The sequence below is a fragment of the Pleurodeles waltl genome, chromosome 3_1, assembly GCF_031143425.1.
Source record: "Pleurodeles waltl isolate 20211129_DDA chromosome 3_1, aPleWal1.hap1.20221129, whole genome shotgun sequence".
Taxonomy (NCBI): Eukaryota; Metazoa; Chordata; class Amphibia; order Caudata; family Salamandridae; genus Pleurodeles; species Pleurodeles waltl.
In genome coordinates, this window is record NC_090440.1 from 1,583,166,102 (window position 1) to 1,583,179,214 (window position 13,113).

The window sequence follows — 13,113 nt, forward strand, 5'->3', positions numbered from 1 at the left end:
CTGGATGTTGCATTTCCAATGTCCGTATTTCCCCAAGGACAAGTTGACCCGTCGTCCCTTACCTGAACAACTAGCTCATCAGCGGTAAACCCACAAGGATACAGCATACAGAGGAGACTTCCTCTACCTTTTTAACTGGTTTAGGGGTGATAATCAAAGAGGGGGAAGTCTGCCTTCCTTCATTCAACCTGTCTTGTTTTTTGGAAGCTGTTCTGGATACAAGTTCCGTGAATTACTTTTCATTGACCGAATGCATTCTGAAGATCCGATCTGATGTCAAATCATTTCCAAAAATGTCCTTCTGCACAGTTCAGTTCTGCATGTCACATTTTATGAATATTTCCTATTTTGAACTCAGACTTTTCAGTCTTTTGAGATGAAAATCCTGAGTTGAACTGGATGTGTCAGGGAGTCTTATCTTGTTTTTGTTGTTATTAGCTGAATATCGTTTTTGTGACAGTGAAACAAAGTGTAGGGGTGATCAAGTTGAAAGGACCTCAGTGGTGAGTATTCATAGTTTGGTTGCTGAGGTTAGGGTTAGAGTCTAAAGTACAGAAAGCATGCAGTGGCAGGCAGAAAGGATTTGTACTATGTAGGTTTGGATAAGGAAGATCTTATTTGTAAACTACTCAGCCAATTTGTTGCAAAGTACTTAAAACAGGGTGATTTGAGGGGAAAGGCCAAGATGGTCAGATTTTTACAGCAAAACATATTTGAGTGTTTCCAGCAAAGGTGATGAGTTTAGAATATAATTCTTGGTGAGCAGCAGAAATTGCCCACTCTTATAGAAGAATTTTAATTTTAAAGTTTGAGTTGTAATCTATTGTGTATGAAAACACAATTTACTTTGTCCTGTTTAAAATTTGAGGGTATAAAGGAGTTTGGTAAAACAAAGAATGCTCTTTCGATTTCCTTTAATTAAGAGCCCAGATTCTGGGACACTAGAATTGATTTTGAAGGATAGGCAGTTGTTCTAATCTGGATTCCTCGTCAAACTTGTGATTTTCAAAGTCCTGTTTTCATGATGGCTCGGAAAGACCACCCACATTTGAATCACACTCTGTTTAATACAAACATAATTACATTCTCACACGTGTCACTTTATATGATTTCCTTGGAATTCACTCTTTATTAGAACAGTTACTTCTGCTGTAAGTCTCTGAGCTCTTTGATGTTATTTGGTGTTTTAATAAGAATAATGGTTCTTAGAACTCATCTGGCATTCCTGTCTAAACTGTTTTGACTTGCTTTTATGCTTGTCTTCAACTGTTCTTTAATACTATTCCATTTAAACCAGGTTATTGAGCAGAAAATAAAAACATAGATATGATGCATTTGAGGAGAAAGTAAAAATATGGACATGATTTATTAAAACCTTTCCAACAACAAGTAAATCCTAGTAATGGTTCGGATGGATTTAAATACATTTGCTTTGCTTCACTCACCTCCATGATAAGTTGTTAGTTGAAACCTGAAAACGCATTTCATGATGCCAAATGTTTTGGGGATAACTTCCTTTTTAGGTAAATGCCCTTTGACCAAGAGCACCTGATCATTTAAATATTGAAATATTGCTATTATTCTTCATTAGATTTTTTCTTTATTTCTCCTTAGTGACAGCAACTGGTGGAAGGGAGAAAATCAAAGAGGAATAGGATTGTTTCCATCTAATTTTGTTTCTTCTTCGTTAAATGTGGAGCTTGACTCTGGTAAGTTCACTGCCTTTAACAATTCAGTCACTGTCCTGATTTTTATCTTAACCTTATATCAGGTTTTGGTCATTCCATAACTTTAACATACATATATAAATTCTTCTACCAGCATTTAATCTGAATTGTGCACATATTTTAGATCAGGATTCTGCACATTTCAGTAGTCTAAATTTAATATAATGTGCTTCTTTGCACTCATGAAGATGGCTACACCAAATATGATTGTCCATTTACTCTAAACGGGGCTGTCATCAGGTTCTTGTTCCTTTTCTGGGCTTTCTAGACTTGAGACATTAGCATCTTAGTTCAAGCTTTTTCTGTTAAGTAATTGCATTGTTCCTAAATGCTTCTTTGTACCCACCATTCAAAGATTATAAGAGTTGTGGAAGGATCACACCATTGACAGACTTCCATGACCGGAGTATGTGCTTTCAAGGTGCTAGAACTGAGGTACTCGCAGAATCTTTGAATGGTGAAAGAACAAAAGGTCCTTTTAGTCTCATTCTGCTCTGATTGTGCCTGCTTTATTGTTACTGGTCGTCTGAGTAAATGTGTCTTTTGTAGTATTGGTCTGAGGCAAGCACACTGAATCTAATTTTACTCTTATGCTACTGAAGTTTAAAGGTGTTTATTTGGAGCATCAGACCTTTACATTGAGATTTACTATGTTTATTTCCTGTATCTCATCTTGAAGTAAGAGTGGCTCTTTTGCTTTGAGTCTTCTCATGGATTACTTTCTGGATGGCATGCGCCAGGTTAGTCATCCAATTTCCCTCTGCAGTAGCCCAGTCCACTTACTTTCCTGCTACACAATTGATTTGTGTGTTGAAATCATTCTGAAGGAAATTGCAAAACAGCCCAGCATGTTTCACTTTCCTTCATTAGCTGATCAAATAGGGAAATTTCAAATTGAAATGGTAGACTTGTGCTTATCAATAGCCTTTGTCGTGCAGAATACTGCTCACATGACACCTAAATGTTATGGACATTTACCAATCTAACTGCCTTCTTCTGTCAGTAACCAGAACTAACTCCTCAAGAAATGTTATTAACAACTTCTTGGTACCATTTGTGTCACTGTCACTCATCATTGCCTCTTCTGCTCGGTTCATCCACTCCAAAAACAGACGGAAGTCAGCTACCATCTGGCATACGTGCTGCTACAGTAGGAGGGAGTTGCAGTTGACATTCAGTGTAAAGACATACCTGCGGCAGAATGCACTTCTCCCAGGCGTTGATGAAAAGATCATTCCATTTTGAGATGGTAGGATGAAATGCCTGTTTAAGATCCTTTCAAGAGGCATAGAGCAGTGTAGCAGCACATTTAGAACAGATGTTGTGTCATTGCCACAGTCTGTCATTTTTGTTGCTTGATGCAGAACATTGTGTTATCATAAAAGTAACACCCTTGTTTTTTATTAATCTCGTATATGTAGCATGTGTGAGCTGCAGATACACTTGCTAGGCACACTCCTGATATTTAGTGTTAGTTTGGACTCTATAACTTGGTTTTCTCAAAGAAGGCTTTTATTGCTAACGTGACGTTGAGTCTTCTCTTCGAAAGAATGCGCATATTCAACCACCCCATTGTTAAATTGATTTGTTTCCACCATCTACTTCGGCTACATTGCGGCGGAGCTCTGTGCACCTTTTGGCGCCTTCACGGCCCACGGAAGGACAACAGGCTCATAGTGTCTTATACTAGAAGACATGAACTATGCCTCATCATTTTCAGCTGTGTGATTGAAGGTTCAGTGACCATTCTGCGGCACCCTTCAAATTGGCTTAAACACGAGTCCCTTTGCAAGTTCCACTGAGAATTTTCGGCTCTGTGTGATGGAAGGTAAAAAAAAAAGACATTTTTCAGAGAGTGCCCTCGATGCAGGGGAAAAATATCCATACTCTAACCAGCACAACGTCTGCAACCTATGCTTGTTGCCTTAGTACTTCAAGCAGGATTGTGCTGCCTGCAGCCTGTTTAAGAATAAGAAACCCTTATGCTCCAGATACGACGATGCCTAGCTCATACCATGGAGATGGCGGCGGAGGCTTAAGTCTCTGCAGAAGAAGAGCAGCAGCTAGAGATGGGGGAGGAAGAGGACATTTCCGTATAGGGGGGGCACCATCTTGTGCAGTCCGCACTATGTTGCCTCAGATGACTCCAGCCAACATGAGGAGGAAGAGAGTGGCGAGTTGACAATGTCAGCTGTGGAACCTCTGGAATGACTGTCAGGATCGGGTCCAGGATGCACACAACTCCAAGGGTTGTGAGTATCCAAGGTCCCCAACCTCCCACACATACCAAAATATTACCCCCTCAACAACCCTCCCATCCCACCATCCACACCAAGAATATACCTTGGAGCCGAGACAGGATCAACTGCGTTTAATTCCAATTGGAAGACAGACATGGATGGGACAACCAGACCTCACAGCTGCACTCTGTGCCGACAAATCTATTGACGCTTACACAGCCTATGGCACTGACAAAACCTTTGATCCACTGTCCTCCTTCAGTTTCTACAAAGCCGTCGGAGTTGACCACATGTACAGCATCAACACAGCATACCCCATCGGAGCAGAACCATCCGTTGACACAGAAGAAACCATCGCAGCAGAGCCGTATAATGACTATGAAGAAACCATTGCCATCAACATCTCACACTCTAGTAGAGCTCAGGAATACAAAAAAACTAGTAAAGGCATGACACCCAACAGAAGTAAAATCCAAACCACTATGGATATGGAGGGAGATGTTTTAAAAAACTTCCAAGAACTAATAGTTAAATAAAGTTCTCTGGAAGAGGAACATTTGCCTGAGAGGGCCCACAAACAGAAAAGACTGGACATTGAGCTATTACAGCCCCTTCCAAAGAAGAAAAGTATGGCGCATAAGGCCACTAGTCCTATGCCAATTGACATTACACTACCTCCACACCGTGGGTCACAGTCATCAACACATTCAGTTGGTGCCGACACAAGAAGCCCTAGTCATTATTCTCATGACACTGACTCACAAGGGGCCCCTCCCCAAGGCCCAGACCCTTGGGACACATGCAATCTATTGCTGGCAGACCTAGACATCAAGGTGCCAGATAAAGCATTACTTCCTGACAATACTTCCTCCTATCATAGTGTCATTCAGCATGCTGCTGAAAACCATTGAGCACAGATGGATACTGTTGGAAATGACCCTTTTTGCAGGTTTATCCCCAAACGTGTTGCGTCTGACCTCCTATTTTTGACTGTTTGCTGAATTTCGTTTTTGTTGGCTTTAGGAGTCTGGTCACTTTACCACTGCTGACCAGTGTTAAACTGCAAGTGCTCTCTGTCTAAATGGTATTGGTGATTGGTTTATCCATGATTTGATTTACTAGTAAATCCCTAGTATAGTACACAATGTGTGCCCAGGGTCTGTAAATCAAATACTACTAGTGGGCCTGCAGCACTAATTGTGCCACCCACATGAGTAGGCCTGTAAACATGTCTCAGACCTGACACTGCAGTGTATGTGTGGGCAGTTTTAAACTGCCATTTCGACCTGGCAAGTGCACCCACTTAGCAGGCCCAAACCTTATGGTTTATTACATGTAAGCCACCCCTGAGGTAGGCCCAAGGGCAGGGTTCAGTGTATTTAAAATGTAGGCCATGCACTGGTGAGTTTTACATGCCCATATAGTGAAATACTGCTAAATTCAGTTTTCACTCTTTCAAGAACTCTCTCTCCCATAGGGAGACATGGGGATTGCCTTGAAATATCTTTTAAGTGTTTTTGAGCTCACAATCTAAAAATAAATTTTTGGGTGAAGGTGTTTTTTAAAGTATAAGTCTGAAAATGCCACTTTTAGAAAGTGGCCATTTTCTTGCTTAACCATTCTGTGTCTCTGTTTGTCGGTGGAATGCATACCTGGGTCAGGATGACAGTAGGGCTTTTTTGTGAATTTACTCTATACAGTCATGCAAAGTGAGCTAAGGTGTGCTCTGCATATCCTGGTGGTTCTTCCTGAGCTAGACTGGTGGGAGGAGCCAACACTTGCACCTGAATAGGGTTGTGCTTGTCCTTACACATAGCAATCTCCAACCCCCTGGAGCGTGTATGGGGCTAGGACAGTAAAGGCAGGGTCTTTTGCACTACAAATACCTTTCTTTGAAGTTTTCCTACTTCAATGGCAGAAATGGGTATACGTACTGAATCTCTGACCCCACAAAGTTAGAATCCTTTTGGACGGAGGACGTTCTGCCAGGAAGAAGAACTTAATGCTGTAGCAGGGACTTCCATTCTGCCTTTTGATTTGCTGTGCTGGCCTGCTGCTTGCTGTTTTTGTCCTAGGAGTGAAAGGACTGGACTTTACTTTCTACATCCTGCTTCCAAAGGCTTGGACTGAGCTTGCCTCCTGTTAATTCAGGGACATCAAAGACTTAATCTGCCAACATCTGAATTCTCTTGCTTAGAGTCCTGACTTGCCAAGTGGTGCCAAATCAGTTCCTGGGTCTTGGGAGTGAGTTCTGGTGTAACCAAGAAGAAACAAGTACATCAACTCCAGAACGGCTTTGGAACCAGTGACTCTGACTTGCTGCCTGCACTGGAGCCATGGTCCCTGCTGAGTGCAACGACTGACACTGCAGGCCCAACGCCGCCATATCGCCTCCAATGTTCTGCCACAGCGTGAGTCCTGAGCGCGTGTCACCTGACTCCACCTCCACATCTGTGGCCCCGTGGTTTGATCTTGACACTGCAAAGTCTAGGCCTCGCTTCTTGACCTGCTGTACTCCTCAACAATGCCTTGTCATAAGGAACTGACACTTAGCAACCGATGCTGCATTACCTCCTCTGCAACTGTAAAGAACAGACGCCTCACCTCACCTACCTAGCAGTAAGGAACTGACGCTGCACTCGCTCCAGCGATGCCTCACATCCCAGACTCGGTGCAATGTGTTTGTTTCCTCCATTGCCAAGGTACTGTACCTGGGGTCCGTACGTCTCGGTGACCGTCCCTCACTCCCTCGCTAGTGGCGTCAGACTGTTGGGAATTACTCTCAAGATGTCATGATAGCTGGGTTATCTTAGCCAAGTGGCTCCCTTATCCTGACTAGAGTGAGGGTCCCTACTTGGACAGGGTGTAAGCCACTGCCAACTGGAAACCCTATGTTCGATGGCATCTGTCGCTGTAGATACGCATGTTCTGCAATAGCTCGCCATCTGGTGTTGGGCCGGAGTGTTACAAGTTGTTTTTCTTCGAAGAAGTCTTTCGAGTCACGGGACCGAGTGACTCCTCCTTTTGTTTCCATTGCGCATGGGCGTCGACTCCATCTTCGATTGTTTTTTTTCCGCCATCGGGTTCGGACGTGTTCCTGTCGCTCCGAGTTTCGGAACGGACAAAATAGTTAATTTCGGAAGATTTTCGTCGGTATTGTTGCGTTCGGGATCGGCGTACTTAGATTCAACACCGCATCGAAGATCGAAGAGCTCCGGTGCCCTTCGGGGTAGTTTTTCGATCCTCCGTCGGGGCCTGGTCGGCCCGACCGCGTGCTGAGGAACGCCGATGGAACGGACCCCGTTCCGTTTCTGCCCCAAATGCCACAATAAATACCCCTACACAGACCAACACTTGGTCTGCAACCTGTGCCTGTCACCTGAGCACAGCGAAGACACTTGCGAGGCCTGTCGTGCGTTCCGGTCCCGAAAAACACTCCGAGACCGTCGAGCCAGAAGACTTCAAATGGCGTCCGCACCGACAGCCCGACGGGAGTTCGAGGAACAGGAGGAGGAAGGTACCTTCTCGATCCAAGACTCAGACTCCGAAGGATTCGACGATACACAAACCGTGAGTAAGACGTCGAAAAACACACAGAGAAACATTTACAAGGCCCAGGGGACGCCACTGCCACCAGGCCATGGCTCGACCCATAAATTCGGTGACCGACCGTCGGCACCGAAAAAGGCCAAAACAGTGCCGAGATCGTCCGACTCCGGTCGAGACACCGGCACGCAGCCTTCTCGGGACCGAGAAAGTGCTGGAGACAAGCCTCGACACCGAGATACCGGTGTGGACACGGCTCGACGCCGAGACAGCGGCACCGAAACAGATCGACGCCGAGAGGTTTCGGCCCCGAAAAGGAAAAAAGTCACCTCGGAGCCGAAAAAACACGCAGACAAAGTTTCGATGCCGAAACAAACTGCAAGCGACCCAGCTTCAGGCTCTTATACAGAAGAGCACTCGCTAACCTCCCAAATGCAAAAGCATAGGTTTGAGGAAGAGCTACAAGCAACTGAGGTGGACCATACGCAAAAGCGTATCTTCATTCAGCAGGGGACAGGAAAAATAAGCACCCTTCCCCCCATTAGGAGAAAGAGAAGGTTGGAGTTCCAGACGGAACAAGCACCACAACCAAAAGTGGTTAAAAGAATTACACCACCACCCTCTCCTCCGCCCGTGATTAACGTTTCACCAGCACAAACTCCATCTCACTCCCCAGCTCACACCACCATGAGCCAGGGTGACCAAGATCAGGACGCATGGGACCTATACGACGCCCCAGTGTCAGATAACAGCCCGGAGGCCTACCCTACAAAGCCATCTCCACCAGAAGACAGCACCGCGTACTCTCAGGTGGTGGCTAGAGCAGCACAATTTCATAACGTAAGCCTCCACTCAGAACAGGTCGAGGATGATTTCTTGTTCAACACACTCTCCTCCACCCACAGCTCCTACCAAAGCCTGCCTATGCTCCCTGGTATGCTCCGGCACGCAAAAGACATATTTAAGGAGCCGGTCAAAAGTAGGGCAATCACACCACGGGTGGAAAAGAAGTATAAGCCGCCTCCTACGGACCCGGTTTTCATCACTACACAGCTGCCACCAGACTCTGTTGTTGTAGGAGCAGCTAGGAAAAGGGCCAACTCTCACACATCTGGAGATGCACCACCCCCAGATAAAGAAAGCCGCAAGTTCGATGCAGCTGGTAAAAGAGTCGCAGCACAAGCTGCAAACCAGTGGCGCATCGCGAACTCCCAGGCACTACTTGCGCGCTATGACAGAGCCCACTGGGACGAGATGCAACATCTCATTGAACATCTGCCCAAGGACTTCCAAAATAGGGCGAAACAAGTGGTTGAGGAGGGACAGACCATCTCCAACAACCAGATACGTTCCTCCATGGACGCTGCAGATACAGCTGCACGGACAATTAATACATCTGTAACTATCAGACGGCATGCATGGCTCCGAACGTCTGGATTTAAACCAGAGATTCAACAAGCAGTTCTCAATATGCCTTTTAATGAAAAAGAACTGTTCGGTCCAGAAGTGGACACAGCGATTGAGAAACTCAAAAAAGATACGGACACTGCCAAAGCCATGGGCGCACTCTACTCCCCGCAGAGCAGAGGGAATTACAGCACATTCCGTAAAACGCCCTTTCGAGGGGGGTTTCGGGGTCAAAGCACACAAGCCAGCACCTCACAAGCAACACCGTCCACTTACCAGGGACAGTATAGAGGAGGTTTTCGGGGACAATATAGAGGAGGGCAATTCCCTAGAAATAGAGGGAGATTTCAAAGCCCCAAAACCCCTACTACTAAACAATGACTCACATGTCACTCACCCCCTCCACACAACACCAGTGGGGGGAAGAATAGGTCATTATTACAAAGCATGGGAGGAAATCACTACAGACACTTGGGTTCTAGCAATTATCCAACATGGTTATTGCATAGAATTTCTACAATTCCCTCCAAACATACCACCAAAAGCACAAAATTTAACAACACACCATTCCAATCTCCTGGAGATAGAAGTGCAGGCACTATTGCAAAAGAATGCAATCGAATTAGTGCCAAACACACAAATAAACACAGGAGTTTACTCACTGTACTTTCTGATACCAAAGAAGGACAAAACGCTGAGACCAATCCTAGACCTCAGAGTAGTGAACACTTTCATCAAATCAGACCACTTCCACATGGTCACACTACAAGAAGTATTGCCATTGCTAAAACTACACGACTACATGGCAACTTTAGACCTCAAGGATGCTTATTTCCATATACCAATACACCCATCTCACAGGAAATACCTAAGGTTCGTATTCAAAGGAATACATTACCAATTCAAGGTACTGCCTTTCGGATTAACAACCGCACCAAGAGTCTTTACCAAATGTCTAGCGGTAGTCGCTGCACACATAAGAAGGCAGCAAATACATGTGTTCCCATATTTGGACGACTGGCTAATCAAGGCCCATTCGTTCATACAGTGCTCAAATCACACAAATCAGATCATACAAACCCTCTTCAAACTCGGGTTCACCGTCAATTTCACAAAATCCAAAATTCTACCACGCAAGGTACAACAATACCTGGGAGCCATAATAGACACATCAAAGGGAGTAGCCACTCCAAGTCCACAAAGAATTCAAAATTTCAACACCATCATACAACGCATGTATCCAACACAAAAGATACAGGCAAAGATGGTATTACAACTCCTAGGCATGATGTCATCATGCATAGCCATTGTCCCAAACGCAAGACTGCACATGAGGCCCTTACAACAATGCCTAGCATCACAGTGGTCTCAAGCACAGGGTCACCCTCTAGATCTGGTGTTAATAGACCGCCAAACTTACCTCTCGCTTCTATGGTGGAACAACATAAATTTAAACAAGGGGCGGCCTTTCCAAGACCCAGTGCCACAATACGTAATAACAACAGATGCTTCCATGACAGGGTGGGGAGCACACCTCAATCAACACAGCATACAAGGACAATGGAACGTACATCAAACAAAACTGCATATCAATCACCTAGAACTGCTAGCAGTTTTTCAAGCACTAAAAGCTTTCCAACCAATGATAGTTCACAAATACATTCTCGTCAAAACAGACAACATGACAACAATGTATTATCTAAACAAGCAGGGAGGGACGCACTCCACGCAGTTAAGCCTGCTAGCACAAAAAATTTGGCATTGGGCAATTCACAACCAAATTCGCCTAGTTGCACAGTTTATACCAGGGATACAAAATCAACTCGCAGACAATCTCTCTCGAGATCACCAACAGGTCCACGAATGGGAAATTCACCCCCAAATTCTGAACACTTATTTCAAACTCTGGGGAACACCTCAGATAGACTTGTTTGCGACAAGGGAGAACGCAAAATGCCAAAACTTCGCATCCAGGTACCCACACAAACAATCCCAAGGCAATGCCCTATGGATGAACTGGTCAGGGATATTTGCTTACGCTTTTCCTCCTCTCCCTCTCCTTCCTTACCTGGTAAACAAACTCAGTCAAAGCAAACTCAAACTCATATTGATAGCACCAACTTGGGCAAGGCAACCCTGGTACACAACGCTGCTAGACCTATCAGTGGTACCCTGCATCAAATTGCCCAACAGGCCAGATCTGTTGACACAGCACAACCAAAAGATCAGACACCCAGATCCAGCATCGCTGAATCTAGCAATCTGGCTCCTGAAATCCTAGAATTCGGGCACTTACAACTTACCCAAGAATGTATGGAAGTCATAAAACAAGCAAGAAGGCCATCCACCAGGCACTGCTATGCAAGTAAATGGAAGAGGTTTGTTTGCTACTGCCATATTAATCAAATACAACCATTACACACAACTCCAGAACATGTAGTGGGTTACTTGCTTCACTTACAGAAATCTAACCTGGCTTTCTCTTCCATTAAAATACACCTTGCAGCAATATCTGCATACCTGCAAACTACCTATTCAACTTCCCTATATAAAATACCAGTCATTAAAGCATTCATGGAGGGCCTTAGGAGAATTATACCACCAAGAACACCACCTGTTCCTTCATGGAACCTAAATGTTGTCCTAACTAGACTTATGGGTCCACCTTTTGAACCCATGCACTCCTGCGACATACAGTTCCTAACCTGGAAGGTGGCATTTCTCATCGCCATTACTTCCCTGAGAAGAGTAAGCGAGATTCAGGCGTTTACTATACAGGAACCTTTTATACAACTACACAAAAATAAAGTCGTCCTAAGGACCAATCCTAAATTTTTGCCAAAGGTTATTTCACCGTTCCATCTAAATCAAACAGTGGAACTTCCAGTGTTCTTTCCACAGCCAGATACCGTAGCTGAAAGGGCACTACATACATTAGATGTCAAAAGAGCATTAATGTATTACATTGACAGAACAAAAAACATCAGAAAGACTAAACAACTCTTTATTGCATTTCAAAAACCTCACGCAGGAAACCCAATTTCAAAACAAGGTATAGCCAGATGGATAGTTAAATGCATCCAAATCTGCTACCTTAAAGCTAAACGACAGCTGCCCATTACACCAAGGGCACACTCAACCAGAAAGAAAGGTGCTACCATGGCCTTTCTAGGAAACATCCCAATGCAAGAAATATGTAAGGCAGCCACATGGTCTACGCCTCACACATTCACCAAGCACTACTGTGTAGACGTGTTATCCGCACAACAAGCCACAGTAGGTCAAGCTGTATTAAGGACATTATTTCAGACTACTTCCACTCCTACAGGCTGATCCACCGCTTTTGGGGAAATAACTGCTTACTAGTCTATTGCAGAACATGCGTATCTACAGCGACAGATGCCATCGAACTGAAAATGTCACTTACCCAGTGTACATCTGTTCGTGGCATCAGTCGCAGTAGATTCGCATGTGCCCACCCGCCTCCCCGGGAGCCTGTAGCAGTTTGGAAGTTACCTTCAATTATTTATATATGTATCATCTCAACCTTAAATAGGTGCATACTTAGTCACTCCATTGCATGGGCACTATTACTACAATTCAACTCCTACCTCACCCTCTGCGGGGAAAAACAATCGAAGATGGAGTCGACGCCCATGCGCAATGGAAACAAAAGGAGGAGTCACTCGGTCCCGTGACTCGAAAGACTTCTTCGAAGAAAAACAACTTGTAACACTCCGGCCCAACACCAGATGGCGAGCTATTGCAGAACATGCGAATCTACTGCGACTGATGCCACGAACAGATGTACACTGGGTAAGTGACATTTTCATTCTAGCAGATACTACGGAAGAAGAAACCGGCTATTTCGTAGAGACAGAGCTCCATTCAATAATTTCCCATGATGGGGTCAATGCAGAAAGTCTGAACAGAGATTTTAAGGCCCTGTCAAATCCAGGGTACTAACACCATGCATTGAATGGAAACACATGCCTTCCTCTACTGACCTACTTTATATCAGGAGACACACAACAGCTGACTCCCTGGTTGTAACAATTGCAAGGAAGAGGGCAGCCTCACAGAGTACTGGAGGTACACCTCTTCCTACTAAAGAAAGAAAACCATAGAAGCAGCAGGAAACCAAGTCACAATGGGCCTTGCTAATCATTGGTGAACAGTCAACTCTGTTGGTT

The 13,113-nt window shown here is 44.6% G+C and overlaps 1 protein-coding gene across 2 annotated transcripts in view; it reads left to right on the forward strand.

Annotated features, from left to right (window-relative positions):
* Window positions 1–13,113, forward strand: part of STAM2 (signal transducing adaptor molecule 2) — a 310,306-nt gene that overhangs the window by 167,574 nt on the left and 129,619 nt on the right. For both annotated transcript variants that reach the window (XM_069225179.1, XM_069225180.1), the window contains exon 8: window positions 1,615–1,709. In XM_069225179.1, the coding sequence (XP_069081280.1) occupies window positions 1,615–1,709 (95 nt within the window). The remainder of the gene's footprint in view (window positions 1–1,614; window positions 1,710–13,113) is intronic.